We start from the raw sequence: 21738 nt of genomic DNA on the forward strand, positions 1-21738 counted from the left end.
TGAAATCTCGCGGGGAAGAAGCGCACGGGGCAGCAGCTTAAGATGAAATATAAAAACACTGTTCAAACAGGTCAGACCTTGGCATTATTTCATGGAGGTACTTCATGTTGATCATGTTTTACATTGTAAAGTAGCCTAAATATTAAGTGGCTGTTTGACTGTGCAGTTGTTTTATCCACACATAGCCTAAATGTCTGCATCCATATCATGTTCTGTTAAATAATTAAGCCTATTTAAACTAACATAGACTTCTACTCAGCCAACACAAAGAAAGCAGATGCCTGTAAAACGGTGGTATAAAAGGTCATGGATGCATATATATATATATATATATATATATATATATATATATATATATATGCATATATATATATATGTACATATGATTATTTAGTTCTCTTTTGTGTCTTTTTTTGTCTTTTGGCCCCTTCACACCACAACAGACCTTATAATTTTAAGTAGGCAACACTCCAAAGATTTATCCAAATGGTAGTTTAAGTTTTATACAGAGGTATGTTACTGATAGTTCTCTTCCCATTCAGATTTTGGGTGGAATATAGAGTGTGACATTTAGCCTTCACTGAAGTGTTGCACATTCTCATCATTTTTAACAGAGCATGGCTGGACAGCAGCAGGATAGTTCCTCAACGTCCACTGCACAGACTGACACAGTGAGATGGATGTTCAGGAAACACCAGAGGTTCAGTCTGTGGAATTCATGTGCAACTGTATAATTTAATGTCCTCTATGTATTCCCAGTTATCAGTAAAACAGATTTACAAATTGCATTTGCTGAGAAAAATCCCAAAAAACAGATTAGGAGGGCAGATCTGGAAATTGAAATACTGGAGCACAAGTTAGAGGAGGGTGATGGTCACAGGTGAATTATGTTAACTACTGGAACAATCTCTTTTATTTGTAGGAAATAAAGAAGACCAAATGAAATGTGTATCATGTCTTTATTTGCTGTGGTGGGGATGATGGTGACTTAAACTCTAAAATGATTATTGCATATGGTGTCTCTGACTGCTCTGCTGTCCTGGATAGCTGCAGGTGGATGGGGTCATCATCTGGGTCTTCAGTTTGTAGGGCAGGGTGTTGCTCTCCTCTAATAGTGGTAATATTATGAAGAACAACACATGCCACAGTAATATCACAGGCCCTCTCAGGGGTCACCCTGAGGAGATGTAGGCACTGGAAACGGGCTTTCAGCAGGCCTATCTCCACCCGGGCTCTGGTCCTGCAGTGAGTCCGGTTGAAGTCCTGTTGGGGGTCTGGTTCAGGGTCAGGGTACGAGGTCATCGGCCTGGGTTGGCATGGTAACCCCTGTCACCCAGCAGAAGGCCATCAAACTCTCCTGTAATGTATAGTGAATACATCAGAGTATATTAAAGGACAGAGACAAGAGAATTCTATTGTGAAAATCTTTAGGCTGCTGACCACGCTGCAGTCTGTTGCTCAGGTTAGACTCTCCATAAATCCTGGAGTCATGAACAGACCCAGACCACTTGGCCTCCACATTAGAAATGATGTATGCAGCATCACATATGATCTGGACAGTGCAGAGAATGACAGATGTTGAACTATGATGCAGTCTTTAACATTTAGAAACAGTAGTCAGTCTACCTGTAGCCTACCTGCACATTTATGCTGTGAATGGACTTCCTATTCATGATGTGAGGGAGCTGTGATGGGGATGTTGTGTGCATCTATGCAGCCAATCACAGTGGGAAATCCTAAAAGAAATTCAAATGACTAATCCCAGTCTGAGGCTGCAGCACAATGTCATTAACAGAATATGATTTAAAATGAATTTAACAGATCTCTACATCATTCACCTGCAATCCCGGGGAACTCCTCCTTGATGCTCTGACAGGTTTTTGGTCCAGGAAAACCACAATGATGAGTAAAAGCCATTTCAGGGCCAGGAACACTTTTCTGACTGTCCTCCATTCAGTTGCCTTACTCTGCATCTCCGACATTATATAAAAACTTCCATTTGCAAAGAACCGCAGCGCAACACACAATATCTGCTGGATGTGAGAGCATGACTGCAGTTGGTAATGTAAATGTAAGGACGGATTAGGTTGTTTATGTAGATTATGGACTTAAAACGATTACGAAACAGTACCGCTCAAACAGATGTCCGGAAATGCGACAACATTTATGCTCGGTCTGATAATAATCTACCGACGAATATTTAATTATCTGTGCAGCAATGCTGCTCCTTTATCCACTGGATCGTTAATAAAAGCTGTTCTACGTCAAAACTCGCTCGCTTACTGACTGAATGAATGAGGAAATGAAACAGCGTGTGTGGCTGAAAGAGGGCGGAGACGGAGAGAAACTCGAGGTTTTCTCAGATAAACCTGCTGGCGACCAGGTTCAAATCATAGAGTCTGTTACTGCGGTAACTGACCGAGAGTTTAAGTTACCTCTCTTTGTGAAACAGGCTCGAGCTACCCCTCTGTCTCAGGGTTAAGTTACCTCGCTTCGTGAAACGGAAAACTCTGAGTTTCCCTCATTTCAGGGTTAAGAAGCTCAGAGTTTTCAGTGAACCTGCTTCGTGAAACAGGCCCCAGTGAAATTCCTGTTCTAGCTAGCTTAAACTTGTTAGGAGATGCTGACTTTGTTATTATTAGATCTGTGTAGGGGCATGCATTGTAGCGACCACTGACGGGAGGATTTTGTGTTCCTATTTTAATGTCAGGCATGTTATTTTCTGTTTGAAAAATTTCACATTCTCGCCCTTTTGTCATCAATCTCTGTGGGAGAGGGGCATGTGTGGTACCGACCACTGACGGGGGGATTTTGTGTTCCTATTTTAATGTCAGAGCCGGAAAATAAATGGATACTGCCTCCAAAAAGACACACGCCTGAGTCTTAACTAACACACAACACAGAGACAGAAACAAGCCGGTCACACGTATACTCAGCCCATGATCTAAGATACTTTCTTTGACAGCAGCTAATAAAATGATTGCAGTGCGCTGGAAACCCCTACACACTTTGTATGTCACACAGTGTCTTCTGACATTTCTCGACATTGTTTATATGGAATTCTCCACTGCCCGCATAAATGGAGCAAGGGAGGTGAATATGTGGCTCGCAGCAGCGGCAGCGCTAAAGGGTCGGCTGTGACCTGACCAATTCCAATTTATGAGACAATGTGTGCATGTGTTCAGTGCATATGTATATATATATATATTCTGAATATAAATGTATGTATATACTAGGGCTGGACCCGAATATCCGAATTTCCGAATATTCGGTTGTGACAGTGGTATCCGAATACTTACACTGCTGGTAGCATCAGCCGAAGCGCCACGGTGACATCACTTGACTTTAGCCGTGCTCGGAGCTGACGTTAGTCGACATCTGTCTGATGTTTCAGATGTTAAATCTCGCTTCTTTTAATAAAAAGAGAATTAAAAAAAAACTATTAAGAGAATGTAGTGGAAGTTGTTTTTTTCAACAAATTTGTACAAGAAAATATTAGATCCTATTTTGAAACAGCGCCTACAGACAAAGGTGGTATACAGTACTTGAACGTCACAAGGAAAATCGACTTTCAAATCATTTATTCTTCAAAAATATCCACAGGTGCAGTATTAATGGGGGAAAAAGTAGCCACACCTCTGCCCTCGTCTATAGCAAAAACAAAACATCCTGAAGGCATTTTGTATAAATGGCCATAGGTTTAACACCTGGCTTCCTGAAAATTTTGACCTGTCTTCGATGCAAAATTCTTTCAGTTTCATGAGATTTTAGGGTTTTCTTTGCATGTATTGCTTGTTTCAAAGTCTTCCCTTCATATCGTTTGGCATCTGCAGCAGGCTCCTGAAGACTTTCTACCAGTCTGTGGTGGCCAGCGCACTCTTCTTTGCCGTGGTGTGCTGGTGGGGTGGCATCAAGACTGGTGAGGTGAACAAGCTTAACAAACTGGTGAAGAAGGCCCGTTCTGTTGTGGGCCTTTAATTGGACAATCTGGAGACCGTGGCAGAGAGGAGAATCATGGACAAAATCAGGGCAATCCTGGACAACCCCTCTCACCCTCTCCACGATTAGCTGTGGGCCATGGGCAGCTCGTTCAGCCAGTGCAGAACTGAGCGCTTCAGGCGCTCCTTTGTGCCCACCGCCATCAGACTCTTAAACAGCAGCAGAGGCCACAGTACATCACTGCACTGACACCCCCCCCCCCCCCCGTAACTACTGTACATAACTCCTATTGATTACTGTATTTAACTATCCTTCACATTTAACTATCCTTCACACTGTCACTTTAGTATCATTGTCACTTTACTTCACTGCACTGCATAGCTCAGTTGTCCTGGATGACACTTTTCGACATTGTGAATGCCGCATACTGTTTGCTGCTACTGGTCAGTTCATTGTTTCCCCATTTTGTTTTGTTTATTATATGTCACTCTTGGTTTGTCCTAAAACTATGTGTAATTCTTGAACCCAGTGCATGCTACTACCCTTGTATCCTTGTACTTGTTCTGTGCTGCTGCAATACCTAAATTTCCCCTCTGGGGATCAATAAAGGATTATCTTATCTTAAATCAATGAGATTCAAATCTTGGCTTTGACTTGGCCTTTCCAAAAACCTTCATTTCTTCATTTTGAGCGAATTCTGGGGTTGATTTGTTTGGATAATTAATCTATTAAAAAGGTGCACTTCTGGTTCAACTTTCGGACAGATGGCATGATATTATACAGAAATATTCTGTGAAATTATGCAGAATTCACTGCAAAGAAGCCATTTCCACCAATCTGACCAATCCACGTGAAACTTTACATATGTGATCAGAGTCAAATCCTGATCACATCCATAGGCCAATAAACACTCTCGGTTGCAGCGCCACCTGGTGGATGGACAGGAAATGTTCTATAACAAGCCTGCCCATGCTCCAATCTGCCTGAAACTTTACATGTGTGATCAGAGTAAAGCCCTGATCACATCCATGTGCCAATATACACTCTCGGTCGCAGTGCCACCTGGTGGATGGACAGGAAAAGTTCTATAACTAGCCTGTACATGCTACAATCTGCCTGAGACTTTACATGTGTGGTCATAGTCCAGTCCTGATCACATCCCTATACTATTATACAGTCTTGGTCACAGTGCCACCTGGTTGTTGGACAGGCAAAGCTCTACAACTAGCCTGTACATGCTCCAATCTGCCTGAAATTTTATATGTGTGATCAGAGTCCAGCTTTGAAGCCATCCATAGACCAGTATACAGTCAGAGAGACTGTCCCACCTGGTGGATGGACAGGGAATGCTGCATAATCCTCCAATCTGTCTGAAATTTTACATGTGTGATCAGAGCCTAATCCTGATCACATCCAGAAACCAATATACACTCTCAGCTGCAGCACCACCTGGTGGACATGTGTGGATTCGCCGACCAGCAAGGATGCAAGGACGTGTCCAATGCTGCTTGCAGTTTTAATTTTGTTTTTATGTGCCACATTCAAATCAAAATTCTTTCTGGCTGTATGTTTGTACATATAGTTTGACCTCAAGTAGTTACAGTTGTAAAAGTTACCTTCAGATACTGCGATGAAATTTTAATGTTGAGTTAATTTCATCAGTCAAAAGAATTAATGATTTGAATGGATTATGGGTATAGATTTAGTTTCACATACCAACCAAGGAAATAAATGCATATTTCTCATTTTATTTGACAAATATCAGGAGAAATGAGGATGATACTGACATCTAGTGAAGATTCACACCCAGGATTGCATTAATGGAATGAGTCTTAAATCTCTTATTAGCTTGTCTTGCTACCATTTCAAATATTCTTCTCTGTACAATTTACAGTATAGACATTTTAATTATTTCTCTATACAAGTTACAGAGGATAGACATTTGATTCTAAAACAAATTACATGTACAAACATTGCTAAAACCTTTAAAAAAAATACATGCCCCCCCCCCCAAAAAAAAAGTATGACATCTTTTTTCTCATTTTTAAGTATCTCTTAAAATTCTAATTCCTTGTTAATGCCTCTGTAGTTCAGTATTAAAAGTCTGCATATTTTGAATATGTAGAGTAAATTTTTTTTTTAATTACAAAAAAGAAATCTGGTAGGAACTACATTTTGTAGTCAAACCAACCTTGAAGTAAGTTCCGTTTAGTTTTTACATACACTGTCATGCTGCAAGAAATACAGCATTTATACATAGAAACAGTCCCAAACAAAAATAGCATTTTAAATATAAGTAAAAGCTGCAGTGCTCAGCTGTTAGATAATTTTAAAAAATTAAAATGACATTTTTTCTGAACCATTTAAAATGCACATTTTCAGTATAAACCAATAGGCCTGCCAATGCACTGAAAAGTCTAAAAGTAGTTACAAATTAACAAATTGTTGGTTTTGGTCAACAACAAAATACTGAATAAATTCAGCCTCATCTTTTGGAGGAAATAGCAGAAAAATTCTTACAGTGCCTTGTGAAAGTATTCGGCCCCCTTGAACTTTTCAACCTTTCGCCACATTTCAGGCTTCAAACATAAAGATATAAAATTTTAATTTTTTGTCAAGAATCAACAACAATTGGGACACAATCGTGAAGTGGAATGAAATTTATTGGATATTTTATACTTTTTTAACAAATAAAAAAACTGAAAAGTGGGGTGTGCAATATTATTCGGCCCCTTTACTTTCAGTGCAGCAAACTCACTCCAGAAGTTCAGTGAGGATCTCTGAATGATCCAATGTTGTCCTAAATGACTGATGATGATAAATAGAATCCACCTGTGTGTAATCAAGTCTCCGTATAAATGCACCTGCTCTGTGATAGTCTCAGGGTTCTGTTTAAAGTGCAGAGAGCATCATGAAGACCAAGGAACACACCAGGCAGGTCCCAGATACTGTTGTGGAGAAGTTTAAAGCCGGATTTGGATACAAAAAGATTTCCCAAGCTTTAAACATCTCAAGGAGCACTGTGCAAGCAATCATATTGAAATGGAAGGAGTATCAGACCACTGCAAATCTACCAAGACCCGGCCGTCCCTCTAAACTTTCACCTCGAACAAGGAGAAGACTGATCAGAGATGCAGCCAAGAGGCCCATGATCACTCTGGATGAACTGCAGAGATCTACAGCTGAGGTGGGAGAGTCTGTCCATAGGACAACAATCAGTCGTACACTGCACAAATCTGGCCTTTATGGAAGAGTGGCAAGAAGAAAGCCATTTCTCAAAGATATCCATAAAAAGTCTCGTTTGAAGTTTGCCACAAGCCACCTGGGAGACACGCCAAACATGTGGAAGAAGGTGCTCTGGTCAGATGAAACCAAAATCGAACTTTTAGGCCACAATGCAAAACGATATGTTTGGCGTAAAAGCAACACAGCTCATCACCCTGAACACACCATCCCCACTGTCAAACAAGGTGGTGGCAGCCTCATGGTTTGGGCCTGCTTTTCTTCAGCAGGGACAGGGAAGATGGTTAAAATTGATGGGAAGATGAATGGAGCCAAATACAGGACCATTCTGGAAGAAAACCTGTTGGAGTCTGCAAAAGACCTGGGACTGGGACGGAGATTTATCTTCCAACAGGACAATGATCCAAAACATAAAGCCAAATCTATAATGGAATGGTTCACAAATAAACATATCCAGGTGTTAGAATGGCCAAGTCAAAGTCCAGACTTGAATCCAATCGAGCTTCTGTGGGCAGAGCTGAAGGCTGCTGTTCACAAACGCTCTCCATCCACCCTCACTGAGCTCGAGCTGTTTTGCAAGGAAGAATGGGCAAGAATTTCAGTCTCTCTATGTGCAAAACCGATAGAGACATACCCCAAGTGACTTGCAGCTGTAATTGCAGCAAAAGGTGGCGCTACAAAGTATTAATGCAAGGGGGCCGAATAATATTGCACGCCCCACTTTTCAGGTTTTTATTTGTTAAAAAAGTTGAAAATATCCAATAAATTTCGTTCCACTTCACGATTGTGTCCCACTTGTTGATTCTTGACAAAAAATTAAAAGTTTATATCTTTATGTTTGAAACCTGAAATGTGGCGAAAGGTTGAAAAGTTCAAGGGGCCGAATACTTTCACAAGGCACTGTATATTATAGTAATTTCTGTGGAGAAATTAAAGTCGGCCCACAGAATCAAGAACTAATAAATGGCATCCAGAAAGGACTGAATTACATTAGAAAATAGCTCAAAGAGACTAAAAAAAGTATCATTTGTAGAAGTGCACTAGACAAACTGTGCATTAAAGTTTGGATAAACAGTGTTGGGTGCTATACTGAGTAGCCTCTTATTTCAGCCTGCTGCACAGTTTCTACCCGGCACTTGTGTTTAAAACTCTGTATAAACAAGTGCTCGGTGACAGAAAGGCAACACAGTGTGAATACTAATGGCAGCTTACAGAGCAGCTCCGGCCGCCGCCTGTTTCGCTCTCCTGTCCAGAAACTGCAGGTTTATGGGCGTAGCGGGACAAAGCAGAGTTCTGGTGATCGGCTTCACTGTGGTTCCTGTAGGATCCGGCCTCACCTCATACTGCTTTATCAACTTCACCATGACAAGGAGAGAAAATAAGTGAAGTGTTATTTTTAGCTGGATATTTATTTATGTGTACAGACTCATGTGATTACAGTCGGTGACAGCAGCAGCTCGCCAGAGAGGATTCACCCCAAAGTCATATGGCTCATTAGCTGTTTGTGTTCATCCAAAATGTTGACAAAGGGAGAGAAACAGAGCTCCGAGCTGGTGAGACAGTTACTGGAGTCAAAGCTGCTCTCTGAATGCAGAAAAAAAACAGCACATTTCCATGAAATAAAGAGATGTAGGGGTTTGATTTACGAGGCTGGAAGGTCTGGACACTTCAGGATTTAAAAATAGCTGATGTCAACAAAGCAGCAAAGAGAAATCAAGAATAGTAAGATCAATTAAAAGAGAAGGTTTTGTACCTCCTGAAATGCAAAAAAGAATCAAATTCCATTGACTTTAAACTTAGTGAAACATTCTATTAAACAATTTCAACCTGCTTCTAAATTTTCCAAAAAAGACATTTTGCAATAGATCTGTGAGTTCTATGTAAAAGTTATATTTGTTTGTTTTTGTATTATTTTCTTTTGGCTAATGCCATTTCAAATCACAAAGTCTTAAAACAATTTCTGCTTTTTCGAATCTCTGATTCAAGTGAAATTTTCTAGCATAAAATATGGATATTTATAAAGATATTTGTGAAAATTTTGTTTGACATATCAAATATTTAGTGAGATATGCATTTCTAAAAAAGGAGAATTTGTTTTTCACATTGAAATTTGAGGGGTTGTTTAAAGAATATATCAGGAACTACTGCAGATAAAAGCCTGAAATTTTCACAGTTATTTTTTCCTTATGTCATTGATTCAGAATCTGCAATATTAAACAAGTAGATAAAACAGTCAATGATTATGAGGGAGTTGAAATATGAAAAAAAAGTTGCAATTGTCATCTTTGAGCTTACATGAAAAAGAAATCAATAATACAGAAGTCAACTAGTGACAGCTTCTGATCGATGTGTAGCTGAATGTCATAATAATACAAAAACAAACCTATAGAGTCTTTTAAAAATAAAATCATCAAGTGATTTCTGAGGTACTTAAAAAATGTTCTTTGGCCGACTTTCAGCACATTCTTTAAAAAAAAACAACTTTAATAATAACTTTATTTATAAAGCGCTTTCCGTCAAAGTGCTGTACACAGAAATAAAAACAGATAAAAATAAAAACAATAAAAAAAGACATCAGTTAAACAAACAATTTAAGACTCATATATAAAAGAAAAGAGGTGGGTCTTTTAAATACATTAATGGACGATGCCTGCCTGATTTCAGCAGGTAGACTGTTACACAATGTAGGTGCCTGGAAAGAAAAAGCCCGTTCCTCCACCATCTTTTTACAGACCTTCGGGATATTCAGAAGTCCAGTCCCCTGGGAACGGAGAGCCCGAGCGGGGACATACAGATTCAGCAGGCTGGATAAATAAGGCGGGGCAATTCCATTAACAATTTTATAGGTTAGTAGCAGCACCTTAAAGTCTGCTCTAACATGAACTGGTAGCCAATGCAGAGAGGCCAGCACTGGAGTAATATGCTCGTATTTACTCGTTCTGGTCAGAACGCGAGCTGCTGCATTCTGGACCATCTGCAGACCATGAAGGCTCTTCTTTGGCAGATCTGATAAAAGGACATTGCAATAGTCCAACCGTGAGGAAACAAAAGGATGAATTAGGACCTTAGCATCCTGAAATGACAGAATTGGTCTGATTTTAGAGATATTTCTGAGGTGGAAAAAGGCCAATCTGGTCACCTCTTTAATATGGAATTTAAAGGCATTAGAGGAGATTTAATTTCCTACGACTTTGAACGTAGCATGCGCATGCGCACATACAACCTCTCCCTCACCCCCCTCTAACCTCCCCCCTCCTAACATTTACGAAGAAACGCGCCTCCCCACTTTTTCCCTCTTCCTATTTAGGTTGAAATGATGAATTCTTGTGTTTATTCATTACCAGATGTATCACATGTTATCATATTTTCACTGTGACATATATTTTTAGTATATCCAAAACATAAACATTTGTATGAATATAATAATTCACATAAGATACCCATATGTATTAACCTGCACATTTAGGAACATGTGGTCATGTCTACTTCAATGGATTATGGTGAAGGAATAGACAGATCGCGTTTTGTGCGTTTAAGACTATATTGTTAACAGATTCCTGATTATTTCAGCTCTCTGCCCCCTCCTCTGTGAAACAGGTGAATCCTTGTTGCTGGGCAGATTTCGCTTCCTCCGCCTCTGGCTCTGCCCCCAAGGCCTCTGACCTTTAAAAGCCTAAGCAGCCCCCACCTCGCTCTCTTCCTGTTTTTTTCACTCTCTGAAGACTGCACGTCAGGGTCTCCTAATTTTTTTAAAGCGCGTTTTTATATCTTTTTAAGTTCTCTTCCCTTCAATGTGTTAACTATTTATCTCTTAACTTTTGTAACATTAAGCTAGATGTTTGTTCACGATCCAAAGCCGAATTTTATTTGTTTGATCCGGAGAATCAATTCAGAAACAGCATTTCCTTCTCTTAATTTGGCAGCTCTCCCTCTAGTTTCCGTTTTCTTCACTCGGCTAACGCCTGCTAAAGCCTGAGAGCCATCATTTCAAATCAAGTGGCATTCAACCGAACCCGGCTCCATTCAGCTGTGCACACTGGAAATCTGCTGGATCAGATCTCCTTTCAACCGAACCGATCGCCCTATGCAGGACGCCCATGGCTGCCATCGTGACACACAGCGTCTGGGAAGCAAGGCCGTCCTGGCTCGCTGTGAGACCATCCAGGCACCCTCTGTGTCCCAGCCTCTGATGGTTCGACTTCAGTAAATCCAGCTGAGTTTGCTCTGCCTGATCTGGGTGATGTACTAACCGCTTGATTAATTAAATCCGCCCGTTTATTCTTTTACAAATCATTAATTTTTATTCCAAATTACCGTTATCTAGTCAGGTTAGCTAGCTGGCTTCCCTCACCATATTTCCGGTCTCAATATGCTAATTTGAACACATGCACACACACATAGGATCTCACCACACACACCCACATCTCTCACACGCACGCACGCACACACACCCGTAGTCACGCATGCACACACACACACACATCACAGGTCACTGTGTATAGGATTTCACTTGTTTATTCAATAGAATAGCAAATAAATGCTTTCATTTAGACCACATTAAAGCCTTGTGTGTTTCCTTGTGCAAGAATGGGGGTCCCTTTAACGAGAATTCTAGCCTTTAAGATATAAGACTGATCAAAATTTTAATTAATAATTTTTTAATTAATGTTAATTAATTAATTCCCTAGGAATCTAGGGTGGTGCCCAAAACGAGTGCAATTATCTTAAGTAGTGTCTCCTACAACCACTTTGGTCAGCGCTGTTTCTGTGGAATGATTTCCCCTAAAAGCTGACTGAAGAGGCTCAAAAAGATTATTTAATGACAAATATTTTAATAACTGAGTTGAAACCACTGTCTCAAAAACTTTTGACAAAAAATAAAAAAATAAAATAAATTGAAATACCTGATCACAAAAATGGGGGGGTGGGGGTGGTTCATCTAATTTTCATAGCCGATTAAGCACATACGAGAAGCTGTACCAGAAAAACCAGACACAATGGTAGCTCCAAGTAGAACAGAGTTCTACAGTTGCAAAATGTTTCTCCAGAGATATTGTTGTTCAACCACAGTCTCAAGTTTCAGCATGTGACAAAAAAGTGCTGAAACTGGGACAAAGGGCAAATTTTTAAAAATCCTCTCAGGAAGTGTTTGACAAAGAAATATTAAATTTCACAGACACCATTTTAAACATCCATAATTTTTGATTTCTTTTAAAAGTACCGAAGATTGAAATTAACAACATTATACAACCTAATTTCCTGTGAAATAACATGACATAACACAAAATTCAACGCTGCTTGGATTTTATGGTAGAATTTTGCTGTTCTGGAGCAGAAGTTCTTACCCTGGACAGGAGAAGATACATCTCCAGCTCGGCCACCCGTCGACCTAAGCATGCTCGGACCCCAAACCCGAATGGCACCGACCCGAATGGATGCTGTTTGGATTTATCCTCCAGTCCTCGGAGCCAGCGCTGAGGCTGGAAGGCGTGGGGGTCCGGGAAGATGTTCTTATCGTATGAAACAGCATAATGGCACAAGTGGAACAGCGTCTAGACAAAAAAGAACACAATGAGGTTTCAGCTCAATAACTCTTATATCGTGTCTTTGTCTTTTTACTGAAGCTCATGGTGGTGTCTTGACCAAAAAGTGGCCGCGACTGTCTGTTTCATGTCTCACCTTTTTTGGAAAGAGATGATCTCCAACCACGATCTCATTGTCTACAGTGACTCTGGCATTTCCTGGTACCACCGGATACAACCTGGTGAAAGCACACAGCACGAGTCAACACAATTTCATGACACAGAAACAGCTAATAATGGCACCGCTTGCAAACACATTAATGTTAAGTTGGTGCATAAACAGCTTAATTGTCTTGCTTGTCTCTTTTTGAAAAAAAAATCTTGGATCTAAATCAACTATGCATGAAACCACTGACACCTGAACAGTTGAGGTGCAGCAGCATACAGGGAATATTTTGAAACGGTACATTCAGCAGCTTTATATCTGCAAGTTTTTCATGTTTTTACTCTCTGCTTTCTGTGTAATCAGACACAAGTTCAAGCTAAGCTAACTATCTGCAAATTTTCGCTCTCAAGTATCAATCTTACTGTCCAGCTCTGCCTAAATAGGTCTAAATTTACCAAATTTCTAACATATTCCTTTAATTGATAGGTGAATCTATTATGCATGAAATGAGAAATCTTGCTAAACAAGAGGAGATTTCAGGATTTTCATTCATCTCTTGTACTTCAGGAGAATTTACGCTCTTTCAACCAGATCGAACACAGTGCAAACAACCAAACTAATTTCTGGTGACAATGTTCTGTTAGCGAAAACTGAAAGAATCTCTCTCACCGCAGTGTCTCTCTGATGATGGCCTTCAGATACGGCATCTGAGCGATGTCGCTGCTGTTTGGCACTTTGTCTCTGGGACAAACTCCGATAACTTCCTGGTACAACTGTTCTTGGATCTCAGGTTCCTTTGCCAAGTTGTACAAAGACCAGGAGATAGTGTTGGAGGTCTGCAACAGAGAAGAGCATAAATTAGCATGTAATCAACAATACAGAAACACAGGGGAAAGTTGAAAACGCAGCAAAATGGACATTTAAATCACTCATACTATTTAATATCTTGTAACTACATAAAACTTTCCTTAAATACCATCTATGTTGCTAAATCTATTAAAATGGCCGCATCAACCGATATTTCTTGAGAAGTCAGTCAAGTTAGTCGGATGAAGTCCAGTGACAGGTAGAAACCCACAGTTCGAGGATATCAATAACACTATCCCATGGGAGGAGGAGGTACGAAGAGGTCAACAGGTCAGTCAAGAAGAGAAGCATGGAGCAGAAGGCTAGAATTAGGTGGCTGAGGGCAAATGATGGTAAAGAGTAGGGCTGTCACGATACGCCCAATCCCCGTTCGGTTCAACTTTAGATTTTAAGCTCACGGTTCGGTACGATTCTTGGTACAAATTAAAAATTAAAAAGTGCATTTTTTTCCAGCACTGAGGGCTATATGTATTAATTTACATTATTGTCTTGATTTGAAAAGAAAAAAACACTTGTTTGTTTCTCAACAAGGCACTTTTATTTTACCCAGCATATAAAAATAAAAATATAACAAAACACTTGTGAGAAATGTGGTCCTGCCATGAAAATAAATAGTCAAATAAAAATAAATAGCACACTTTTTACATAACAACACTCTCAACCTTTCAAGATGCAGGCCAGTGTGCATATGCAGAATTCCTGCTCAGACATTTATTGACCCTGGTGAGACTACTGAACTCAAAGGAAATAAAAATAGCACCCAACAACATGGGACTGGGTTTGTGCCCAATAACTTCTATTTTTCAGATTCTGCTGAGTTACAACAGTCTTCTTAAGCTCTACTCTAAATAAAATCAAAATAAAATGAACATGAACTTAGGGGGGTGGATCCAAAGATAATTTTTATTTGGTCCACATTCTGACCTATGTACCTATGTTTCTTAGTGTCTTAGTGTTTGAACAAGTAAGTGCTTGACAAACAAGAAAGGTAACTTCTCAATGAATGCTTTTGTAATACTTCTTTAAGAAGATGAGCATGTTCACATTTTGTGGATCCAGGCAACTCCTGTGAGCTGTAACAATATCCCCTGCTGTTGAGAATACTCGTTCACTTGGAACACTTGTTGCTTGAACAGCAAGGCAACTTTTGGCCAGCTTTGCCAAATGTGGGTAAGACAGCTTATTTTCTTTCCACCATTTCAGAGGATTTTCTTCAAGTTTGATGACTGGAGCCAACCTATACTGCTGAACTTCCTCTTCCACAACTTGAGGCTCCAGCTACTGCCTGGCCATGGCTGAAGAAATCGCCAAATAGTTCACTAAGAGCTGATTTCTTTGCTGGGGGACCTGCAGCTGCTGATGCTGTCTGATCTCTAGCACTGCTCTGGCCAGTCTCTTCTCCAGAGGCCTGGATCAAAAAGGTCACATAAAGCAGAGAAAAGATATTAGAGGTCTATGCTGCCATCCTGAGTATATTTTTGATTACATTTTTGGAGTGCTAGCATAACATGAAAGAAATAATCTAAGAACTATAACTTTTAATATTTTAAAGGGTCAACATTGTTGGTGTGATATCTTTAATATAATTATATTGAAGATTTGTATATGTATATTTTAAATATTTCAACATTGCTTTTATTTATAAAACATTAAGTATTTTTATTTATTTTTAATGAATTGACCAATGATCATATACTGTACCTGTCTGGGATGCTGTTGCAGGATTTTATCAGCCAGACTTTTGAAGATCTCACTCGAGTTAATGCATCCAGGTAGGACAGAGACTTGAACCTCGGATCAAGCGCAGTGGTCTCATCCAGGAAGAGTTGGAGGGATGGGTCTGAATACCTCGGCTTCAAGTTACCTTCTATGGCAGATTTCAGGTCCCTTACTGTAAGTGAATCTTTGGCACTGGGTTCCATAGCAATCACATGGGTGGGAGTGAAAAATTTGGTTTTTACTGAACTTTGCAGCCGGGGTCCAGGGGCCGCTGACGAAAAAATCATATACTAAAGCTATGAAATGCCTTTTCCTTGTATTTCCTGGGATATACTTACAGTTACTAGAGTTCTTTCCAGTGGTGACTTGTTAGAATGAGTATAAAAAATGTACAACATTGTTACGGGCACTGCCATATGCGGGGCTCCTCCTCCTCCAGGTACTTGTGTGTATGTGTGGTGTGTTTGTGTGTGCGGGTGCCCTGTCTTGCTCTCAGGCTGCTGCTGATTGCCGATCCTCTTCACCTGTGTCAAGAGACGAGTAGTTGGAAACAGCTGAGGAGCAGGAGCCAGCCAATCCGGTGCAGCCGTGGACCAGCATAAAGACACCAGCCAGCATACAGACGGGGAGCTCGTCGCTGTATCCAGCCTTGGTCCTGTGCCTCGCTAGATTTGGAAACCTTGTTAGATTTGGAGACTTTGTGAGATTGGCACTTTGTTGACTTGTGGAATCTTGTGACCTTAGAGGCACTAGTGTTTTTGTTTGTTGTTTACACTCGCTACGCTACGTTGATTGTTAAGTTTTAGGTTATGATTTGTTTTTGTTAACTCTAAGTTAGAGTCTCTGTGTGTTCTCGTCTGTATTTTTATTTTGGGTATTTAAGGAGTCATTGCCTCTCTTTTTCTGTTATTGTACCTTTTTCCTTTTATTTTATTGTAAATAAACATCTTAAAACGCCGATTTAATATCTGGCCTTTTTATGTTGCCACCCTTTACCCACTAAACGAGCCGGGGTCGTAACAACATTCACTGAACTCTCTTCAGTGTCTTTGCTTCTTGCTGAAGAACTGAAAGATGCTTGGCTGGCCAGCCTTTCTTTTCAGCTGCTGGTGTCTGTCTATTTCACTTTGCTCCTTGTGTGCTTCCTGTTCAGGAAGGCAAACTACAAAATGGTTTGGCTCCCACACCTCTTTGGGCAATGTTCGGCCAAAAATGCACAAGTCCGGATCTTGGCATCAATCAAGGAGTCCACTTTTGACAGAGGACAATGCACTGGAGATGCAGCTGGAAGGGTTGATGTGTGTTTCAGGGCGTCGAGCCTCTCCACATGGACAGTTTCGATACTGTGGCTCGCAATTGACTTCTTCCCATTGTTCCTGTAGGTGATCTTCTTTGAACACAGATTACACCATGCTGCACCCGGTTCTACACATTTTCGAAGCCGCATACGGAACGGGCGATCCTTCTTGTCTGTCTCATCAAGACATTCATTTCTCCACTTATTCTTCTTCAACTCTGCATCGATTTCACGAGCTCTAGTTGTCTCAGTAAGCTGAAGAAACATGTTTGTATCGTATACACACGTGTGCAAAGCAAAAGGTGGTGGCTCATCGCGATTGTAGACTGACCGGAAGTGCCGTAAAATGCCGGAAAGCGGTACATGTATTTACGCATACCTGCCAACTTTTGAAACCTGAAAAGCCTAGTTGCCAGCCGGGGTCCAAGGGCCGCAGGCCCCGGTAGGTCCAGGACAAAGTCCTGGTGGGTGGTTCAGGGGGGCAAAGCCCCCCGACGCCAAATGATTTTTAGCATTAAATCAACTTAGAATGTGGCTAAGAATCATGTTTCCATGTTACTTAAACTGTCAATTCACAAATGCTGATGGAAAAGATCAAGGACAAACTTAATAATATATAGCCTTTCAGAATGTTCCTTTAATTTGACAGATACTAAACTGAAAATATCACAGGCATCCAGATCACATTTTCCAATATTGTGATGACATTTCTCATTCTAATAAACAATTTTTTGATGTTTCATTTACCATAAAGTCATTAGGAAATATTACCTACTTCTGTTCATGAAAAGATATGTTTGGAAGTTATAACTTGAATCCTTATACCCAATAACAACATTATTGACTTATCAAAAATACCTCACTGTATGTAAAATAAGTCTTGTCATTTCAAAGCCTAACATTCACAAAGAGTCTGCACACATCAACAGTAGAGTCAGCACATTTTTCACAACTAGACCAGGCAGTTACTATGAACTGAAGAGCTCAGTGAAGCTGACCCCCCAACCACAGAAAAAATCCAAGCAAACAGGCTGAGTGGTTAGTGCCTCGTTTGTGCTGATTTGTGCCGTTAAAATTTTCGTTTGTGCTGCTATCATTTTTGAGATATTAAAGATTATTTTTTAGGTCATTCAGAGGTCATCATCCCCCTAGTTTGCTCCAAAATGAACCAGACTTGTCTACTTTTTTAGTGCTTCGTTTGTGCTGATTTGTGCCGTTAAAATTTTCGTTTGTGCTGCTATCGTTTTTGAGATATTACAAGTTTTATTTTTGAGCGATGACGTCATCATCCCCCCAGTTTGCTCCAAAATGAACCAGACTTGTCTACTTTTTCAGTGCTTCGTTTGTGCTGATTTGTGCCGTTAAAATTTTCGTTTGTGCAGCTATAGTTTTTGAGATATTATAAGTTTTATTTTTGAGCGATGACGTCATCATCCCCCCAGTTTGCTCCAAAATGAACCAGACTTGTCTACTTTTTTAGTGCTTCGTTTGTGCTGATTTGTGCCGTTAAAATTTTCGTTTGTGCTGCTATCATTTTTGAGATATTAAAGATTATTTTTTAGGTCATTCAGAGGTCATCATCCTCCCAGCTTGCTCCAAAATGAACCAGACTTGTCTACTTTTTTAGTGCTTCGTTTGTGCTGATTTGTGCCGTTAAAATGTTAGCGATACCATGTTAGCTAAATCATGTTGCCTATACCATGTGTTAACTTGGAATTTTAACTAAAATGTCGGTATTTTACAAGTGCACTTACCGTGTCTAGAAATCAGATTTGTCTGAAGGTTGTAAAAATGCCACTGAAATAGTAAAATTGTGAAAAGGTCATCCAATGTGTGTGTCTTGTTGAATGGCTGTGAAAGACTGCTATTTTGTGTAGTTCTTAGTGGGGAGTGCTGAATGTTTTTTTTTAAAAATGTTTCATGCTCCTAAATAAACCTTGAAGCGATTTCATTTATTGTCTTATGACAGAAATGTGATTGGCAAAGTAAATATAAAGCACAGTTCATTAAAAATGTAAATTAGTAACATAAACATACATTCTACGTTTATTTAACCAAATTTTATTGAACAAATGTACACACAAAGGCACAAAGTCAGTTCAAAGAGACATTTTCCAGCAATAACACAGGTGGAACATCCTCAGATGTTATTACAGTAGTTCTATACACATTATATACATTAAGACATTATAAACATGACAGACCACAGACGTCATCAATTCGGGTCATGTGATCGTCTGTAAATAAAACTTGTAATATCTCAAAAACTATAACAGCACAAACGAAAGTTTTAACGGCACAAATCAGCACAAACGAAGCACTAAAAAAGTAGACAAGTCTGGTATATTTTGGAGCAAACTGGGGGGATGATGTCATCGCCCAAAAATAAAACTTGTAATATCTCAAAAACTATAGCAGCACAAACGAAAATTTTAACGACACAAATCAGCACGAACGAAGCACTAAAAAAGTAGACAAGTCTGGTTCATTTTGGAGCAAGCTGGGGGGATGATGACCTCTGAATGACCTAAAAAATAATCTTTAATATCTCAAAAATGATAGCAGCACAAACGAAAATTTTAACGGCACAAATCAGCACAAACGAGGCACTAACCACTCAGCCTGTTTGCTTGGATTTTTTCTGTGGGTGGGGGGTCAGCTTCACTGAGCTGAACTGAAGTTGTCTCTTCTTATCAGATGAGTCCAGTCTCAACTCTCAAGCATTATTATTTTCCATGGTGCATCTCTTGGCTTTCTTCAGTTGTTCTTTTGAATGGGACACACTGTGGCACTTGTTACCTGAAGCTGCTCAATTAATTAATTGCCTTTAACTTAAAATCTGTGTTACCGACCCGATTCTGCCGGCCGCCGAACCGTGGTTGGGCAGCCTCGGGTAGCGCTAGCGCGCTTAGCTTAGCGTGCTAGCGCTTAGCTTATCTTAAATTTTTTATTATATTGTTATCATCGTGGTGCATTTTGCTCTGCCTCCGTTTTCACACTCGTGTCTGCAACACACATACACAGCTGCAGCGCTCCTCCTCACGTCACACGCACACATACTCTCTCTCTCACACACACACACCGTAACCTGCCAAGGTAAAAGGAGAGCAGGCTCGGCCTGCAACAGCTGCATCATACGCATTTTTTTTCGTGTTTTCCATGATGAGGGTGTGTGCATGAAGCGCAGAATGATTGATCTGAAGAATTTAGTGTGTGTTTGATTTAATTCGAACAGTGTCAATGGTCCACTGTGAAAAAATCCGTATTTTGATTAATAAAACCGTAACCCGGAGTGGGATCATGAAAACCGTAATCATTACGGCAAAACCGGAGTAGTTGGCAGGTATGATTTACGTATGTCGCAAAACGAAAGTTATCGAGTCGCACATCATATACGTGTTGGAGTGGAGTGTAAAAAAAAAAAGGACATTTGGTTTTACGGAAATTCCGTAAAATTACGGCAATCTCCCACCCATGCAATCAGGATCCAATGATAGAGGGGACAGATCATGGAGACAGTGGGATTCTGTGTAGAACTTAGTGCATCAGTGATTTTTTTTCAGTGGCTGCAGGATCTCAACGACCATCTCCATTGTTTTAAGCTCTTCATCAGGTCTTTCACATTCTTTTTGACACTGTCATCTGTGAGTGCAGCATAAACTGCAGCTTTCTGCTCTATGTAGCGTTCTAGCATCTCATAGCTGGAGTTCCACCATGTCACCACATCCATTACCAGCTTGTGATTGGGAAGCAAAAGCTGTTTTTGTTTGGTGTCAAGGACAGCTGCTGCAGTTGTACTACGGTGGAAAAAGGCTACTATCCTTTTTTTATATATTAAAAAAAAAAGGCTACTATCCTCCTGACTTTGCCCAGTATACGGTGCATCTGATTCACTCCCAGCCCCTTCTGTGTTGCCAGATTCAAAGTGTGTGCAAAACATGCAATGTTTGGTGACATTCCAGCATCCTTTGTTGCATTGGATATGTTTCTCGCATTGTCTGTTGTCACTGGGATTTTGAAATTTGGTCTCTCTAATTTCCATTCCACTGCTGCTTTCTTCAGGATAGCAGACAGATTTCCACTTGTGTGAGCGTCATAGATTGGGAGTGTTTGGAGAACTGGACTCTCCATCTCCCACATATCATTAATGTAGTGGGATGTTATTGTTACATCCCACTACATTGATCTCTGTCGCTCTCGAGGTCCACCCATCTGTTGTTAAAGGGATAGTTCGGGATTTTTGACATGAATCTGTATGGCATCCCCGTCAGCAGTGTTGTGCATTCACACAGACTTCCCCATGACAGCGTCCGGTGAGCAGAGATCCGGTCCGGTTTTGGTCCAGACAAAAGTAGTCCGGCCAGTTTGCTGGGGTCACGAAAATAAAGCGTTTTCTCCTCAAACCAATATGTGTTCGAAAGAGTGATATATTTGCATTACAAAACCGTTGTCCACGAAAAAGTTAGACCTCATAAACGCTTGGCACTATTTTCTCTCCCTTCATATCACTCCGCGCTGCCTCCAGCTGGCAGCCGCGCAGGTTTCACTTTGTTTACTGCTCTTAAAGTTAAAAACAACATATCTGACTACGACAGCGACAATGAATATATTGACTTCAGCATTCAGCTAAGGGGATATCTTTCTGAACCCGAATATACTGAAGCCGAAATTCACCAAATGGAGTTAGAACGGGCAGAGAGGGAATTAATGTGTTGCAAGGGGAACTGAGAAGCAGGTCAGCAGTACTTAGAAGGGCAGAACGCCTTAGTGAGAAGAGAAAGAAGAAAGAGCATGCAAGGTTAACATTTTTTAGGAACCCTTTTAAGTTTGTGAGGGGCATGTCTAATCAGGAAAAAGGAGGGCAACTTAAGGCAGCAAAGTCAGAGGTTGAAGGGCATTTGAGGTTGACATGTTCAGATTTAGAGGAGAACAGGAAAATAGGTCTTCCACCTGACATGCCATCATTGGGGGAAGTGGGTCACGAG

The 21738-nt window shown here is 40.4% G+C and overlaps 1 protein-coding gene across 6 annotated transcripts in view; it reads right to left on the reverse strand.

The window, feature by feature from the left end:
- Nucleotides 1–955: 955 nt before the first annotated feature.
- The window catches only part of LOC110972927 (sterol 26-hydroxylase, mitochondrial), a 60546-nt gene continuing 39763 nt past the window's right edge, over nucleotides 956–21738 (reverse strand). The window contains exons 6-12 of one of the 6 annotated variants that reach the window (XR_007946608.1): nucleotides 13540–13706; nucleotides 12862–12943; nucleotides 12528–12734; nucleotides 8395–8537; nucleotides 1638–3410; nucleotides 1441–1552; nucleotides 956–1357 (exon numbers count right to left, since the gene is read on the reverse strand). Coding sequence is in view for 2 of the 6 variants with exons in the window: in XM_051958930.1 (XP_051814890.1) it covers nucleotides 3398–3410; nucleotides 8395–8537; nucleotides 12528–12734; nucleotides 12862–12943; nucleotides 13540–13706 (612 nt within the window). In the remaining 4 variants the exon portion in view is untranslated. Of the gene's footprint in view, nucleotides 3411–5667; nucleotides 8538–12527; nucleotides 12735–12861; nucleotides 12944–13539; nucleotides 13707–21738 lie in introns of those variants that run through there. The other 5 variants (XR_007946607.1, XR_007946606.1, XR_007946609.1 and 2 more) reach the window with 5 other exon arrangements.

The sequence above is a fragment of the Acanthochromis polyacanthus genome, chromosome 14 (genome assembly GCF_021347895.1).
Source record: "Acanthochromis polyacanthus isolate Apoly-LR-REF ecotype Palm Island chromosome 14, KAUST_Apoly_ChrSc, whole genome shotgun sequence".
Classification (NCBI taxonomy): domain Eukaryota; kingdom Metazoa; phylum Chordata; class Actinopteri; family Pomacentridae; genus Acanthochromis; species Acanthochromis polyacanthus.